This window comes from Chenopodium album, chromosome 12, assembly GCF_948465745.1.
Source record: "Chenopodium album chromosome 12, dcCheAlbu1.1, whole genome shotgun sequence".
NCBI classification, from domain to species: domain Eukaryota; kingdom Viridiplantae; phylum Streptophyta; class Magnoliopsida; order Caryophyllales; family Amaranthaceae; genus Chenopodium; species Chenopodium album.
In genome coordinates, this window is record NC_137845.1 from 28,118,690 (window position 1) to 28,136,926 (window position 18,237).

The 18,237-nt window shown below is 33.0% G+C and overlaps 1 protein-coding gene and 1 pseudogene across 1 annotated transcript; both read left to right on the forward strand.

Annotated features, from left to right (window-relative positions):
• The first annotated feature begins 10,384 nt into the window (after positions 1 to 10,384).
• LOC145572257 (small nuclear ribonucleoprotein SmD1a-like) lies at positions 10,385 to 16,655 on the forward strand. Its single transcript, XM_081631251.1, has 4 exons — positions 10,385 to 10,515; positions 10,620 to 10,696; positions 16,000 to 16,191; positions 16,319 to 16,655. The coding sequence occupies exons 1-4, from the start codon at positions 10,502 to 10,504 to the stop codon at positions 16,378 to 16,380; spliced, it is 345 nt and encodes a 114-aa protein (XP_081487377.1). The 5' UTR covers positions 10,385 to 10,501; the 3' UTR covers positions 16,381 to 16,655.
• Positions 16,656 to 16,966: 311 nt separating this feature from the next.
• LOC145571086 (chitinase CLP-like) lies at positions 16,967 to 18,164 on the forward strand (annotated as a pseudogene).
• The last annotated feature ends 73 nt before the right edge of the window (positions 18,165 to 18,237 follow it).

Below are 18,237 nucleotides of genomic sequence, written 5' to 3' on the forward strand. Positions count from 1 at the left end.
GTTAATTTGCAAGACGAGCTTAGAGGCAAAGGTACGTGAATATGTGGAATGAATTATTTTATTATTCGTTCATGATTATTGAATAGGAATGAGTAAATGGGGAATTAAAGTCTTACAACACGAGGTTAAGGATTTGAGGTGCCTTATGCACTTAAGGTGTTATACACCGAGGTAGTTAAAGGATCCAATAATAAATATTGCTTGTCAATAATAAATCAAGAATTGAATTGGAAACTTGAATTGCTTGAATGGTTGATATTTGATTGATTGTATTGTGTTGCATATGTGTCACCACCAAGTCTAAACTTGTAAATCACGTAAAGTGCAAGACGGATGAGCAATAAAACTCTGGATTTGTGCACATCTAGAGTAATGACAATCAGGGTTGGGGTACACGGGGTATTAGCCGTGCACTTTTCTAGAGGTCGTCTGATCTACGAGTCTCTTGTTCAAATACTTTTTAAAAACTATAAGGAGTTAGATGAGATCTCATACTAGCTATGGCCACGGAGTCGCGCCCGTTGCCATTGGATGTTTATTGATGTTTCCGAAAGGAGGCATGGGGTTTTTTTTTATTGATGTTCCAAATTGGAGCATGGGAGGACAACTTTGTCTATTGCTTAATCCAATGAATAAAATGAAATGATAATCTATTATTAATTAGTGAAGTCTTATTAATGTAAACAGCTGAGCCATGTGTTTGAGTCTATAAATGAAATGATTATCTAATATTTTGTAGCTTCTATGTACTCAGCGTTGCTGATTGCGTGCTTTTGTGTGCATTTCTTTGGTCATAGCCTCCGCCTTTCAATGACCCTATAATGATCCAATATTTACAATTGTAATATTGGGGAGCAGATTAACCACAGGTTTTTACATATTCAGAACTTGCATCAAGGTGGTGGGATTTTGAGTGGAGTGTTGGCCACCATTCACAATTTACTTTATTTCTTACTTTTGAATTTATTTAAACTCTGTTTAATTTATCTACCACTTTTATTATATTAGGTTTTGAATAAGGGCCTTAATGGTTCCAAGTTGTAAGATTTAATTTGGTTTTATTTGTTGATTTTGAAACTTATTTATAACTGAATTAGTTTTTCCGCTGCTAAATTCTGAAATAGCCTTAACGTTTGAACACGTGGCAGTAGCACGTCAGTAATTCTCTTGGATTTTGTTCAGGGTGCTTACAGGTTTAAAGAGAGAATTATTGGAGTGTTACAAGACTAGGTCATACAAAATCCATAGTTTTATCAAACCAAATCTGCATAGTGGGATTACTATTAACATCCTTGTAAAGCTTTAATAATAACAATGCTATAAATCCTTTTTAATTCAATAATTCCAATACAATTCAACTCCTTTTATTAAAATTCAACATGCTTTCAAAATTAAACCTATAAAACTTGATAAATAATTTTAATCATTCAAAACATAAATAAAATCAATACTCCAATTTATTTATCAAAATAAATAATTAAAACATGCTTTTACTTCATAAAATATAATTCAAATCAATTTAATTTAATCATCATAAAATCATATAAAAACATGTTATTCAAACAAATAACTTTCAAAGGTATCTAGCCACCTAAACGCACCTTTGATCCTTGCTTAATACACACAAAAGAACTTCAAGAACTTTGATCAAACACTCCCTACAAATAAATATAACCTTAATCAATATAAGGTTAACAAATAATCACAACAATTAAATTAAAACCTCCAACTATATGTACATGAACCTCATAATTTATTTTTTATAAACATGAATAAAAATATGATTTTATTTAATTAAAAATACTCATAATAATTTTTATAAATCCCCCGTAATAATAATAATTAATTAAGAGAAGAGAAGAAGAAGAAGAAGAGGTAGCGGCAAGTAGGGGTGTCCAAACCGAAATTCAATCCAATCCAAATCGAATTATTAATTCGGATTGAATCCAAACTTTAGTTAGGATCGGATTGGATTGAACTTTTTTGAAAATTCGGATTTTCGAATCAGATCGGATTGACCTTGTTTTGATCCAAAAAAAACCGAATTAACCGAAATATGAAACCATTCTCTTACAAATAATGATTGTTTATATTAATCATGTAAAATTAGATTGCTAATTACGTTAATATAATTTATGAAAAACTATTTTTTTATATTCTTGTATCAATAATGTACAACTTTATAATGCATTTTTATTTTTATAATAACTTTAGGCCCTAAAAATTTGCAATGTATTTTAATTTGGATTTTCGGATTGGATTCAAATAACTGAATTGTAATTTGGATTGGATCGGATTGGATTGATGAGAAATTCGATCAGATTGGATTTGAAAATTAAAAACCGAAGTTTATTTCTAATTGGATTGGATTTGACCAAAATCCAAATCGAAAACTGAATAGACATCCCTAGGGGAAAGAGCGACTGCCGGTGGCTGTGGTCAGCAGTGGTCGAGGTGGTGATTTGTGGTGGTGGTGGCACAAGAACAAGAGAGATGAGAGAATTAGAGAGAGATTAAGAGAGAATTAGAGAATTTTGGTGTGAGTGTTTAGCCATGAATCAAGGGGTATTTATAGGCTAGCTCATGCAAGAATTATGGTAGGAGAATGTAGAAAGAATTATGGTAAAAAGAATTAAGGAAATTACTTGGAGAAGAGGGCTAAAGAATTATGGAAAGTTTAAGATTAAGATGACTTAGAATAATTAAATTAAGGAAACTATGTTGTCATGAAAAATAATATGGCAAAAGGGGTTTTCTTGGGGAATAATCAAGGATGAAATAAGGTAGCAAAATAAGATGATCAAATATTTAGGAGATGGGAAATAAGAATTAAGGAAAAATAATAGATTTAACGGAGGTAATTAAAAATACAATTTATCAAAATAAATCACCCAAAATCCTACCATGGTGGCTGAAATTTTTGAGCTCCATAGCTCAAAATCTCGGACACCCTATGTAGTATTTAGGGAATTATCTTAGATTTACGGGAGTAAAAATAATTGTGTAAATAATAAATATTGTATAAAATAATTAATTAATAGAATACCAATTATTCACTAAATAAATTAACTAAGAAAATCAAATTTTCCGAACCAGGAAAATCTGAAAAATCATAGCCAACCATTGTGAATTTTCGGACCGCCTAATTAAATAATAAAATATAATTTTTTTTTGCTTAATTAAAATATCCGGAATATATATTAATAATCCGGTTTTTAAAATAAATGGATAATAAATCTTATTCAAAATAAAAATAATAATTAAGTTTTAAAATACTTTTGGCACCAAAATTCAAATATTATTTTGGCTCCAAAATTCAAACAGTAAAAAAATTTACTAAAATACCCTTTTTAGAAGATAATTAATTAATTAATTAATTAATTAGAAAATACGATTCAAAAATACGCGGTATTATAGTATGAGTTTCTCGCTGCTTGTCTGACGTACTATACTTCCGCAAACAAGATAGTTTAACAAGTTTAGATGTGATCTTGTTGGAGGAGGAAATATTTTTATAACTTTTTTGCATTTATTATATTTTTTATAAATCTCTTTAGTTTTTTATTAATTAATTTTATGAAATAAAATAAAATTTGTAATTTAGGTGGCTTAATCAAGTTATTAAATTAACTTTATTTTTTATTTTTTTAAATATAGGGTGATTATATTACGTTCATGCCTCAATTAAAGCAGCTTTGTTCAACACTTGGTCCAATATTGATTGTAAAAAAATATTTTACTCCAATGGATACTTTTCAGTCGTTCTGAATAAGAAGCAATATCATCGTGTTGTTAGTGATAACAAAATAATGATTCAATTTTTTCAGAATATTGTTGTTCGGGCGATTAGGGACGATGAAAAATTTTCAATGCATAAATTTGACTTTATACATTTACAAATTTTAGATCAATTTCGCAACACTTTTTCACTTGGTAAATATATTGATTTATTTTATTATTATTTTTGTTTTTGCTAACATGTCACTATTCTATTACATGTATATCTTTTTTTTTATAAATTTTTTATTTTCTTTTTGTTGTAGTGAAAAATCAAGAAATAAGATTATTGGAAAACTTGAGATACAATGTACTTGTGTGGATTCATAAGAAATTATTATCTCTTAGAAAATTGATATCTCAACTCTTAACGAATGCAAAAAAAAACTAAAAAAATAAAAAATAAAATAAAAAAAATCGATGAATACTGGTTATTAGCTCCACATAAGCAAAATTATCGAATAAGATTTGCGAATTTGATTTTAAAGGTAAAAAACGATGAATATTAATTTAGAATTTAAATTATTTAAAACCAAAACAAATCTTTTCACATAAATGATAATTCTACGAATGACATAAAATATTTAAAATTAATTTATTTTTAATAAAAATCAATACGTACTTAACCCTAACGAATAAAGTCGCATCATAAATTACATTAAAATAAAATTAAAACTTAGAATTTTTTAGTAGTCAATTGCAATTTAATTATTATTTTTTTTCTAAAATTGTTAAATAATAAAATGAATCTAATAATTATAAAAAAAAATTTAGAGTCTAACAAGAAAATTTATGGATTTTTTTGTAAGTTTATGTATTAAAAATTTGTGCATTACACGGGCTTTTATTTACCAATCTAATACTTGTACTACATTATCACATACCTGTGCTTTTTTTATTCAAAACCTTTGGAACTACTATTTTCTTTAACCCAAATAAATGTGGTTGAACCCAGTTAAAATTTGGGATGAAATCCACAAACCCAAAACCATTTAAACCTCTTTCATATATTCCTAAATTAGTTCTGAAAGAAAATTTGCTTGTAAAGTAATTATCGAGTATTTTGCTCTCATTCATCAATAGTTTTATTAAAAAAAATAAAAAATTTAAGTAGAAATTTACAGTATTGATGTTTTTCAATTTATTTAGGATATATCAAGTGACTTATCTAATTTAAACAAGTTCAAGACAATGGAAAAACTATCTATATGTGTCAACTATCTTACTATCAATGTGTCAGTTATTTAACAACATATTTTCGACTATTGAAATATCTATATGTGTCAATTATTTAACAACAACTTTTAATTTAATATAATTTGTTAATTTATGAATAATTTCTATATACTACATCCATTTTATATTATTTGCAACGATTAGACATTTTTCCTCTCGTTGCAAATAATATGAAACGAAGGTAGTAATTTGTTAATGTTAGTTGAACCTACTTATGAAAAAATGCTATGAGTACAACATGACTTACTACCTAGCTAATGGTATTTATCCGAATTGGGGTATTTTTGTGCAAGGATTTACCAATGCATATGCTTTTTGCTAAACGGCAAGCTGCTGCACGTAAAGATGTTGAACATACTTTCAATGTCCTCCAAGCGATATTTGCAATTGTACGACAACTAGCTGACATTATGAATGCTTGTATAATTATTATTATCATGATAATAGAAGATGAACGAGATACTTATAAGAATGCTAAAGTAATAAGAAGATATTACGAGACAAATCACCTAATTTCGTGTCTGCGTTGTAAAGGTAAAGAGAATACAAGTGATACCATAAATAAGGACGAGACTTTTTCTATTTCAAACAGGACATCCTATTGACATTAACAAATATTTGAAGAGAAGGGACGCTATGCGTAATAGACGAACTCACCGATTCTTGAAAGATGACTTGATTTAGCACATTTAACAAAAGTTTGGTGACAATAATCCTTAAAATCTATTGGCATTTCTACATGATTGGAAATGAAATTAAATTTATTTACAGTTGTTTTACTTTCATTATTTTTTAAATGAAACTTTTATCTTCATGTACAGTAATCTTATTAATAAAATCTATACACTATATATTGGAAGGAGTTTCTAAAGAAGTTTAGGTGCCACGTGGCACCTTCCTTGATCAATCGAGTATTTCATTCACGTGTTTAAAATATAACTTGGTACAAGATTTGAACAACACCCTTAAGTTTTACAAACATAGTATTAGCTAGTAAGCTATTGCCATAATATATATCATTCTATTAAACTTAAATATAAATAAAGATTTCAATAATGGAATTAATGTAGTAACTCGAGGCATCGTCCGAACCTAAAGTTAGTGAAAATCGAAAATAGGTAAGAGAGACAATATAGTAGGTTATGGTAAAAAGTAAAAAAGAGAGTGGTGAGAGAATTTTTGGGTTTGTTGTTAGTGGGATGAAAAATATTCTTTGTTTAAAAATCTGATGTGGAGGAGAGGGAAATGTAGAGAGCAAGTGAATTTTTTTTTCTTCTTTGGTGAGAGTGTTCAGAGTATAATGAGGAGGTGTCAAATATTTATTATAATGGTAATTTATTACAACAAGTTAGGTGTACCGTTATAATCAATTATTGTTAGACACGTTATAATGGTAATTGATTATAACGTGCCATATATAATGGTAATTGATTATAACGAGTTAGGGTATAACGAGGAGGTGACAAATATTATATCGATTTAGGCTCCATTAATATGCTTATTGATTTATAACACTTTTAGTAACATATCGCAAGAATGAAAATTTTTAGTAGATAAAAAAGAAATATCTTCAGTTAATATCAATCAAGCAACAAGATATTTTCACAATATTTAAGCATAAGAAAAAAAAAAGAAAATTTTAATTTTATGTTCCTCCACAAATTGATAGGCTCCATAGCAAGAAATGATCTATTTTGTTAGGTAGTTTTCCTCTTCACAACTTTGCATACTACATCCAGTGCATTGCTGTGGATACATTCTAGACTAATCTAGTTTAGATCCCGAGCCATGCACGGTTATTGTGAAAGTTATTACTCCATTAATTAGATAGTGTGACAACATTAAACAAAACATCTTATATCACTAATTACGATTTTATGAAAATTATTATTTACACACACCATGGAGCAAAGTACACCCAAAAGTGTTTGCTCAATTGATAATTAAATGAACAATGTTATCAAAATGAGTAAAAAGTAATCTCGGTACACATTGTAAATTTGTACCCAAGTAAATGTAAGAATTTTTGTCTTTGCACAATTTACATACACCGCATTGACCAATAATGTTTGTGATTTTTATATGAACTTTTTTTAGGGAAATTTATACATGAACTTAAATATAGTCATATACTCATATGGATACTTGTTAGAAGCGTCTCACTGTATGTGTAGTTTTCATTCGATTACAAAAAAAAAGGGAATAATCTTTCATACTTCAAATCTTATTTTACACAATAAATAAAAAAAATTTAGAATATGTAGGGAAAAAGAATTGGTACAATTGTGTCTCCCCAAAAAACCAAACCCAGTGATGAATATCTTTCACGTCATTAATTATCGAATGAGGTGAAATGTGAAAGAGTCTTGTGATGCACTTGTTTTTAATAAAAATACTTATTTCTGTTTTCGAAAATATTTCTTTTCGTACCCTGTTTATGAAAAACGTCCAATCCAATTTAATTTGGTCCATGATATAGGTCTAATAATTGTGTAATTGGATGGGGTTTGAAAAGAGTTTTCTAATGATATATTATAAGCCCAATTCCGATGAATAATGAGGAAGTTATGACCAAAATACTAAACTGGGCCTAAAATGATTTTATATACGGCCTAATTATCAAGTGGAGGGTCCATTAATTATTATTCCTAAAGTTATTAGGATTGACTTTAATCTTCTAGAATAATCTAAAATGTCATTTTAAGTTCTAATGGAATTTAGGATTAATAATTATACTTTTATTTTATTTAGAAAAGATAATGAATTTAATTTGGAATATAACAAATATTTTAATAATAAACTGATCTTAAATTACTGATAACACGAAGTCTAATTGTCTAATTATATTAGGGAAAGGACTTCGTACAGCTTTTTTATCATAGCGCCATCGAGCTGCGAAGAGTCTGTCGCGTCGCGATAGGCTTATCGCATCGTAATAGGAGCAGTTTTACTCCGAGTCGAATTCTGACTCTTTCTATCGTTCCGGATATTTTTTTCCTATAAATAGGGGCGTTATTTCCCCGTTTTCAATCATCAACAATCATCTATTTTCTCTCTCTTTAAGCTAGAATCTTATTCTTTCTCTCTCTTGACTTTCTAAGTCTAGCCTTTTCTAAACACAATATCGCATTCACGAGACTTAGACACACCTAGCCAAGCTCGAAGTTACCTTCGCTCTCGACGTGCAAGGTTGATAATTTCTGAGAGTTTGGTCCCAAATCTCTATTTCAATTATTTAAATTAATTGTTTGATTTATTATTTTATTGAAGTTACTAACGTGTATATTCTTTTAATAGAAAGAGATACGAGGCATCAAAGTAAGTAATTAGATTATTTCTTAACTATTCTTTTGATATAGAAAGCATGCTTAGATTTAATTAATATTCCCAGTATCATGTTAGGATGTTTTTATTGCTTTCTAGTATCATGTTTAGGTTGCTTCCTATTTCTTCTATCATGGTAGTATCATGTTAGCGATAAAGCTTTGATCTTTAATGTTTAGTGACATGCTAGGAGTTGTTATTAATCATGTTAGTATCATGCCTAGGATCTTGCTAATATTATTATGCTTTACTGAGATGATGATGATGATTTGTTGTGTCATTATTATGTTGCTTGATATATTATTGTTATTGCTTGATCACGCCTAATCTGCAGGTTTAAAGGGAATTTGTACTTGAAATTATGCTTAATAAGATAATTAATAATTTTATTTAGGCTAATATGATTTTAATTCAAGTGATCGCCAATAATAGTTTTGTTTGTGCATTAATAATCAACCAACATAGATTAAACATGTTTAGGATTAATATATTGATTGTATGTTAGTTAGAAAGCGCATATGAATATGAGAAGAATAAAGTAGAGGCGTATTTAGGTTAGGTTCAATCTCTTTTAGGTTGGATTTGTACTTTTATCCCCGAATATCTAGTCATGGTTCAGGACCACTATGGAGTTAGCGATCTTATGGATTGTGAAGGGGTGTAACCTTCACCCCGTGAACGGTTTACAAGTTCCTAAAACTTGTTGGCGACTCTTTTGTTCTAGCTTCCTTCCCTTTAGATGCCACCACGTTTAAGTGCATGATCACAGTGGGGTTCAAGTTTGGGATGCTTGAAATATTCCCTACAGTATGCTAAATGGAAATCGCACTATAAAGTCACACTTGAGTTAACCAATTTAAATATTGGTTCTTGTCAGATTTGTCAAAATTAACAATTTATTAGAGTTTCCATAATTATAACAAGAAATAAATGAGAAGGGAAAAAAAATTGAAATAAACAGCGCGTTTCTGGTGTAGCCAGCCGCACGGTGCGGCAGGGTGTCACATTAGTAACCCCTCTAGTAACTCCACTTAAGTAACCTTTCAAGTAACCCCGTAACCCCTCATGTAACTCATCTAGTAATCCTTTAAGTAACCCCCGACCTAGTAACCCTTGATCAGATCTAGTAACCCCTGACCCACGACCAACGGAAAACTACCACTCACCCAGAACCACCACTAACGAACCACTACCAACCTAGACCTAGTAACCCCTAACCGGACCTAGTAACCCCATACTTAACCACCAATTCCACCGCTAAAGTAGCCACCAAACACAACACCACCAGCCACCAACGAAAGAACAACCAAACCACCACTACCCATCCACGAAACCACTACTACCCACCGACGAAACCACCAAGAAACCCCTGATCGACCTAGTAACCACCAAACCACCACTACCAACCCACGAAATTACCACTACCCACCCACAAAACCACCACTACCCACCGAACCACTTCTACCCAGAAACAAAACCACCACCAAACCCACCCCACGAACCTAGATCTAGAACCCAAAACCACCAAACCATCACTACCAACCCACGAAACCACCAAAAACCACCACCGACGAACCACTTATGGTTAGAGAGAAGACGACGAACACGACGACGACGAAAACGAGGAGATCTGGGTTGGAGCTTTGAGAAGATCTGACGAAGTGTTGCCATTGATGGTTAGAGAGAGAAAGTTAGAAAGAGAAAATGGAGGAGAGGAGAAGAGAGGAGAGAGAAATTTTTTTTTTAAAAATACAAAATTGCGACTGGCCTTACAGTGCGGCCAGCCGTATATAAAACTTAGTGTATTTCTTGTAGTACAACCTATCACAAAATATGTTAAATCTGATTGCGGCTACCTTTTTTCTAATTTTTTATTTATAATTGTCAATCTTGTAGACTATAAATCGTTAAATCATCTCTCTAAAAAGACTATATATATTCCAGCAATGTGTGCGGAAATTGTACCACACTACAAGCCCAGTTTCGAGCCCACTGTGACATCATATGCTTCGCATCTCTCTCTTCATTAACAAAACCAAAGCGCGTCGTTTAAACCATAACTCAATAGTTGAACCCTAGTCATAGTCTCTTCTCCCGCTCTTCGAGTTCGACTCCATTTTCACCTTAAACCCTAATTCTTCCTCTCCTCTCTCTCACCAACACCATGAAGCTCGTCAGGTAATTTCTTCTTCTTTCTTTTTGTTGATTTTTCAATGTATTTGAATAATTTTTTAGGTATTGATGGTTGGAATTTGTTGTTGTGTAATTTGAAAATGGAACAGGTTTTTGATGAAATTGAACAATGAAACGGTTTCCATTGAGCTCAAGAATGGCACTGTAGTTCATGGAACTATCACAGGTTTTTCTCCCTTTTTTCCTCTCTTTCTCTTAAATCGATGAATTAGGGTTTTCGTTTATTGTTTCAAGTGATTTTTTGCTTGCATTGGTTATAATTTACTTCTAGAAAATGATGCTTCTGTGCTCAATTTGATAGATTAAGTGAATTCATCTTGCTTAGCAAAAAATAATGATCTCTATTTTTTCGTGTTGTTTGTGTGGCATTGATGCTCAGTTGCTCACGACTATTCGAGTCGGTTGTTTGATAGCATTGGATGATGTTATCTTTAGGTTGCTCAATTTCAATGCGAATGGTTTATGTTCTTTGTGATTTTCAATTGAGAATGATTTGCCTTTTGATCTTGATTGAGTTGGTATTATGCTTCCAAGTTGATTTAGGTATTGAAATTAGAGCCTTGTAAATCAAGCTTCAAGGGCTGTGTTGTTGTGTAGTAATTTGAAATGCGGGGTAAATTGATGGTTTGTAGCAGTATAGTATTACATGTTTCTTAAGAATAAGTGCGCTATCAATGTGTGGTGTAGTTTGAAATAAAATGCATGGGGGTGTAAATTGATGGTTAGTAGCAAGTGTGGTTGAATTTCTCTAGAATAAGTAAGCTATTATTTATTTATTTGTCAATATATCAATGGGATGGATCTGTTTGTACATTGCTGAATTAATATGATATGGAAAACATATTTTCAGTGTTTGAAAAAACATTTACTAGCTTGATTTGTGAAATCATTTGATTTTTGTCAATTTAGGTGTCCAAGTGCAAGTAATGGTTTTCCCATTTGTAGTTGGATGAACCAAAGCACTCGCTTTGTTTACTAGTTTGAGTGAGTGTTTGTTTAGTGACTTTAACAAGTGTAGCATTCTGTGATTGGAATTTGGAAGGCAATTATTTGTTTTGTAAGAAAGGGTATAAACAAAGGATTTCCACAAGGATGGAAGTGAAAGGAAGTAGGGTAATAGTCTCTTTGAATAGTTTGAATATTAATGGGCAGTTGATTAGTACTTTATATACTAATCTATGATCAATGATTACTACATGAAAAGCAAGAGAGAGTTAATAAATGAGTTCTAGTCACCAATTGCTTTCCCATTCTTACTCCCCAAGCTCCAAAGTTTTAAGTAGCCTGATTAAGTATTGGAATCGGTTCTCTTTTCTAATCCAGAGTGGAAAGGCAAACTTGTTGCTTCAAATTAAGTTTTTACCTGTTCTTTAAGTGTTCATATTTATGGCTACTTTCAGGCTGTGGATAGTCTGCCTCCAACTGTTTCCTGTTATTGTATCATATTTTAGTAAATCTGGAAATTTTTTAAGTTAATTTAGGAGTTTGAGCTGTGGTTAAAGCTCTGTTTTCACCTTTGTGTTGTCTTTTTTTTTTTTTTAAAAAAATTATTTGGGGAGGGGGTGTGTGGTTAGGGGAGATATACTATTGTTGCCAGAGTGATATCCCTTCCTGTTCCTCCAAATGAAAGGTGTGCAACATATTAGCTTTTTCCAAAGTCACTCTAGTACACTAGAAACTAAAACGAGTTGATAACTCTTCATCCATAAAAAATGAACCATCTTGTAATACACGGAAGTATTGAAATCTGTTGACTCCAACTTCGATTTCATATTCAGAACTAGCTACTTAACAAAGAATTGTATATGTGGCTTGCAAATTATTTTCCATAGTTTAAACAGTTAATTTAACGCTTCATCCCACTTTACTTGTAAGGTAGTGTTCTAATTAGATTTTGGTATGCTTTTCTGCTAGGCAGACTTTCACTGGGGTGTACTATCTGTTCCAGTTTGTTTCTTGTACATATACAGAACTATAGTCACCTAGTAAGAATTTGTTCTACAATAATCTTATTTAGAAGAAAAGCTATTTACAGAAACACAAGAGGTTAAAATAAAGTATCAAAATTAGGAATACTTCAACGCTCAAGCCTTTTTTGGTGGGAGCGGGGGTGGTTTATGAAGTAGGTGTCTGGAAAACCACAGGATGCTTAATTTGAACTTAGAGAGAGGTAAGGGTAGCTGTTGGAAATGATAATGGTTTGGATTTAGCATGTGACACAGTTGCTGGCATGAGCTCAAGCATTATATGAGCAGATGAAAGTGGGTAACTGAAAAATGAGGGACATGTGTGCGGAATAATGTATGAATGCTATTGTATGATTAAAAAGGTATTTGTGTATCCTTTTTGGTGTAAAGTTGTGCTATTAAAATTAATCTATCTAATATTTAATCTTAATGTAGTCCATTATACTACTATAGTTATCAATATTGGCCATTGACATAGGGCTTTGATATTCCTGACAGTTCTACAATTGGTATATGAAGAAAAGGAGAGAAAGACTAGTTTGAATTTTTCCGTATGAGTGTCACAGTATGTCTCTTATATTATTGTTTGATTTTTACACTTATTAGCAACCAAAAGTTCATAAAGATTGGTGCCTGGTTGCCTTATGCCCACGTTTTTGAATATCATGCCGAAAACTGTGTCAAACTATTTTATTGATTATTGAATATCACAATCCTTTTTGAGTGAAATAATTAATCAATTAAAAACCCACCCATGTGCCTGTGTTCAAATTTCTTTGCTTTTGAATATTATTATATAAGATCCTTGGCTTTTTGGGTCAGTTATGAGGGACTGGGTAGTTTCCTTAGAGAGCCCTAGAGCCTGATATTGAATCATTATCTTCAAAAGTTCCTTGCTCTACCCTTGTATATTTTTCACGTATTCTCATTAGAGCTTCTCTTTGCCTCTAAATTCATGCATACTCTGCTTTCCCTTCAGTGCGCGGTTTAATAATTTTACCTTGATCCTTCTACTGAGGGTGCTTATTCATGAAGTATTATATTCTCATTTTACTTAGACAATACTTTATCTTATGCCTTACAGTATCTGTTTGTTGCTCAATCCTTGGGGCATAATTTTCTTTAGCCTTTGTAAAGACAATGTAAAATGCAAGCCCTCATAGCTTTATTAAATGATCAACTATGGGGTATATGAAATATTCAATCAGTATATCACATGCTCTGATCATTATCTCAAAGGTAAGGTCTCCTAATTACTAATAAGTGTCCTTTTACTGTCTTACCTGAACCATACATGAACTTTCCCAACGATACACGGAACGCGGGACGGCAGCGCGTTCCGCGCTCCGGATCGTGTGTCCCGAAACACGGAATGGACTCGTTCCGGTTCGTGGTGGTTTGCGATCTGGAACATCATTGATGGAGTACCCATTTATGGGTGTAACAACCTTCTATTTTCTTGAGTAGCAACTGTATTTTGTTTGAAATTTCAAGTTTATTGGAAGTTTTTAATAGTTACATTAATGGAGGGAGATGAAGAATTGATAAAGGGAAGAAGATGACGGCTGACAAGTCACATGCAAACCTAACCTAATGAAAGAAAGAAGTTGTGGACCCTTCCTTTTTATTTTAAAATTTTTTTATAATGTTTAGTACGGAGTATAATACTGTACAGTGTACAGTAATAGGCATTTATTAGTGTGTACAGCTGTAATGTTACTTTTTTAAAATTTGGCTGTCTCATTGAGTCATTGGGAAGGATGACATGGATAATTGTGTAGTCATAATACATATTAATACTTTTTTTTAGGAAATTACAAATTAATACTGGTTTTAGTAAACGTTACTCTTATAAAATTTACTAATTTATAATATTAAAAGTCAACCCAAAAAATAACCTAACGTTCCGGGAACTTTAGACCCTACGTACCGCGTTCCCTTTCCAGTACCACGTTCCGTGTAACGTTGAACTTTCCAATGCTTAGGAATCCTGTAAAGTTTTATTTGGCACCTTTATTGATGTGTCAGAACTTAGAAGTGCAGATAACACACCTGCATGTAGAAGTATTGATGGTTTTTTTGTCCAATGCCTCAAATCTATGTTTACCAATTCATCTTTACCTCTTTCTTGAGAATGTTGTTTGAGGCTGCTTGTTCGGGATCTTACCTCTGAACCAAGTTACATATATTCATTATCTAGTACTCTTATAGGGGGAAATTGGCAAGTGACTAGACTGATTGAAGAGAGACATGCAGTGATTTATAAGAAGCAAGTTATGTTGCCTGGATTCTGACCATCACCTTTATATAACTTGATCATGTCCTAGAAGAATATGGTATTACCTTTGCAATTAGATATTACGTTGGAAGTAAGCACAGTGGTTGTGGCAATGGCTAACCTCTCTTCTACCTGGTTGCTATCCATATCTTGTGTATATTTTTCATTTTAAGGAAGTAGGGATGGATTTGAGGCTGGGTCTCTCTCTAATCTTTATTGTTTGACAGTTGAGTAAATAGGGTCATTTTCAAAACAATTCATATGTTTAGTCAAATCAAATTATTCTTATGTGCTCTTTATGATATGAAGTGAATAATATAGTGGGCACACAGGCTTTATTTTTGTTGGCTATTGTTTATATAATGTGCTAAAGTGGCTAAGTGAGTAATGATAGATACTTTCCTTTCTATTTTCAGTTAGTCAATTTTTTTCTTTCTTTTGAAAAAATGTGCAAGAATATAATTAGTTTCATGTATTTACAGAGTAAAAGAGAGAACTAGTGATATGTAATTACGCATACAGAATTCATGTGAAGCAAATTGCGTATGATATTTTATTTGCAATCTGAACGTATTCCAATGCTACATACATTCCCCTATATGGTCAATGAAGACCATGGAAACCCAAGTCCGTTACCTACTTTTTTTTTTTACGAGAATACTTCTTTTACCTGTTGCATGTTTGAGCTTCTTTTACTATAAATATATACCTCGAGGATCATCGTTGATGTGTATATGAGATAAAATCTCGGTTCATGTAGCTGACCCCATCTTTGGGATTAAGGCTTTGATTATTGTTGCTTTTTGGGTATGCCTAGAGCTTATCCAGAATAGCAAGTGAAAGGGGGCGTTCTCTTTTATTAGCCTAGAGCTTTTGTTCTTGTCACCGTAGACAGTAGCTCTGTATCAACTGTGTGCAGCATCATTTATTTTCAACAAATATGTGAATTGAGATATCAAGGCTGAAATCATAATTTTCTTTTGTATACTGAGCTGAGCTGAGAGAAAATGGTTGGTAGCCAAGTTATTGGTGGTTTTTATTTTTTTTCAATTGTAGATAGCTATAGAAAATATGGAAACTTTTGTCTAACAGCTTCGCTGATCACTGGTCCATGTTTGCACATTTTTCTCTGTAATTGCTTGGTAATCTACTTTAATTATTGAGTCTGTCTCGTCTTTCTCCCTGCACCATGTGCTGACCTTTTTTGCCACTGCTGATTTGTAGGTGTTGATATTAGCATGAACACACATTTAAAGACTGTCAAACTCACACCCAAGGGGAAAAACCCAGTAACTATGGATCACTTGAGTGTTCGTGGGAACAACATTCGATATTACATTCTTCCTGACAGTTTGAACCTTGAAACCCTACTTGTGGAGGAGGCTCCAAGAGTCAAGCCTAAGAAGGCAGCTGCTGGTATGTCTTTTTTTCGCTTTTATATGGTGGGAAGGGGGGTGGGGGGTGTTGTCATATATTAGTAGTATTGACTGAACCTGTGAAAATTCTGTTCTGTTGTATTAATTTTCCTTTTGACAAAATTTAGGGAGACCTGTGGGGCGCGGAAGAGGCAGAGGCCGTGGTCGTGGAAGGGGCCGTGGTCGTTAGGGTTGTGGCAGGCTGGTCAGACCTTTGTTCTTTTGGTCCTTGTAAACAGATCTTATGTGACCGAGAAAGTTCATCAGTCACAAAGTGCAACCGCAGATTATGTTTTGACTTTGTTGGCTGAGCTATGAATTTCATCTCAACTTAAGCACCTTAGTATCAATAGATGTTGCAAAGAGTGTACTTGTTAAGAAGTAAACGGCAGTAGCTAATTCTGTAGAAATTAAACAATTGTTCTATTGGTATGATATTATTACTAGACCTGTTATTTCGTTTTTCCTAAGTTTCTCCGCGACGTATACAATTACGTATTTACATTATCAATTAAGTGAGCTAGCACATTGTTAATGGCGTAAATTTTGGGATTATCCAGTTAATCAGCACGTGCACATCATTAGAGCACTCTTAAATCTGCATTAAATATCAAAAGTCAACACTATTAATATAGTCTTAAAAACTTGTAATTTTACTGGTTTTTAAACGGTGCTACATTTATTAGTCTAGTACTACAACTATTTAAGGAGCATATTGTAACACCTATTTATATTCCCACCATTTGGGTCGTCTTCAAGATCATTTCTTCTTGAATATGCCTCAAATACTTCACCTAGTCGGTCTTTTGTTTGCTCTTACAGTTCGTGTTCATGGAGCTCAATCCTTTAAAGCATTAGTCGCTCCCATAACCCAAGTAAACTCTTCCACTTTTCTCTACACTATTACTCTCAACCAAAAAGAGAAACTTGTGATAGATCTTGAGTCGCCATTCTCATGGCGCCATTGTCTGAAAGCATCCCCCCGGGTTCCATGCCATGCAAAGCAATGCACTAGTGCACGGCCAATCCAACCACCGTGTCCTTTGTACACGTCTACAACTTCATGTTTGACCTCACCTTCAAACCCAATTAGCAATTCAAATGCCTCATCTCACCTAACCTACACTAATGTTTCAAATCGCGCTCACTGATGGCCACAATCCCTTGCTAAAGCAAACTACACGAAGTTCTTCTTGTCTTGCGCCCCCCAAGTCTCTCATTAGGTCTATTCCTAAAGGCTCTTCTGGCTTTGCTAGCCTTTCTAATGGATTTCTCTCTCTTGCATCACAGTTTTCTAATTCGAAAGTGCCCAAAAAGTTCGGGATGTGTCTTGGGGATCAAGGAGTTATCTTCTTTGGAGAAGGTCCCTTTTACTTGCTACCCCCTCCTGGAAGGGATGTCACCCAACTATTGAGTTATACTCCACTTTTAAAGCACCCAAGAGACGCTTTGGGTCACTACATTGGGTTCAAGGGTATTTCGATCAATGGACAAGCAGTCAAATTCATCGAGAGAATGCTTCCATCTGACAAACTTGTGAAGCTTAGTACGATCACACCTTACACTACGCTCAAAAGCTATATTTATAAGGCTTTACTGAGACAATTCGCAAAGGCTACTCGTGGGATTCCTCGTGTTCCAAAGGTTGCTCCTTTTGATCTGTGCTTGAATACTAGTAATTTGGGGTCTACGCGAGTTGGATTGCCTGTCCCTCAGGTGGATCTGCAACTAACCAAAGGAGGTAACTGGACCATATTTGGAGCGAACTCGATGGCACAAATATCCAACGATGTGGCCTGCCTAGCATTTGTAAATGGTGGGAAGAAGGCTCAAAATGCGATTGTGATAGGGTCTTATCAAATGCAACATAATTTCTTACTCTTTGATTTGGTTCAATCTAGGCTCGGGTTTAGTTCTTTGTTGTTTTTCTTTCAAACTACATGTATCAATTTTAATTTCACATCTGTAGTTTAAGTTAGGCCATTGAGGTTACACCAAACATTCTCAACAATGATTTAATAGATGTTTATTTACGAATGGAAGCCGT

Bases quoted from the DNA above. Each gene is read 5' to 3' on its own strand.
- LOC145572257 (XM_081631251.1), top strand. The intron at 10,697-15,999 runs GTTTTTCTCCCT...GCTGATTTGTAG, and splicing joins AGTTCATGGAACTATCACAG to GTGTTGATATTAGCATGAAC. The intron at 16,192-16,318 runs GTATGTCTTTTT...GACAAAATTTAG, and splicing joins GCCTAAGAAGGCAGCTGCTG to GGAGACCTGTGGGGCGCGGA.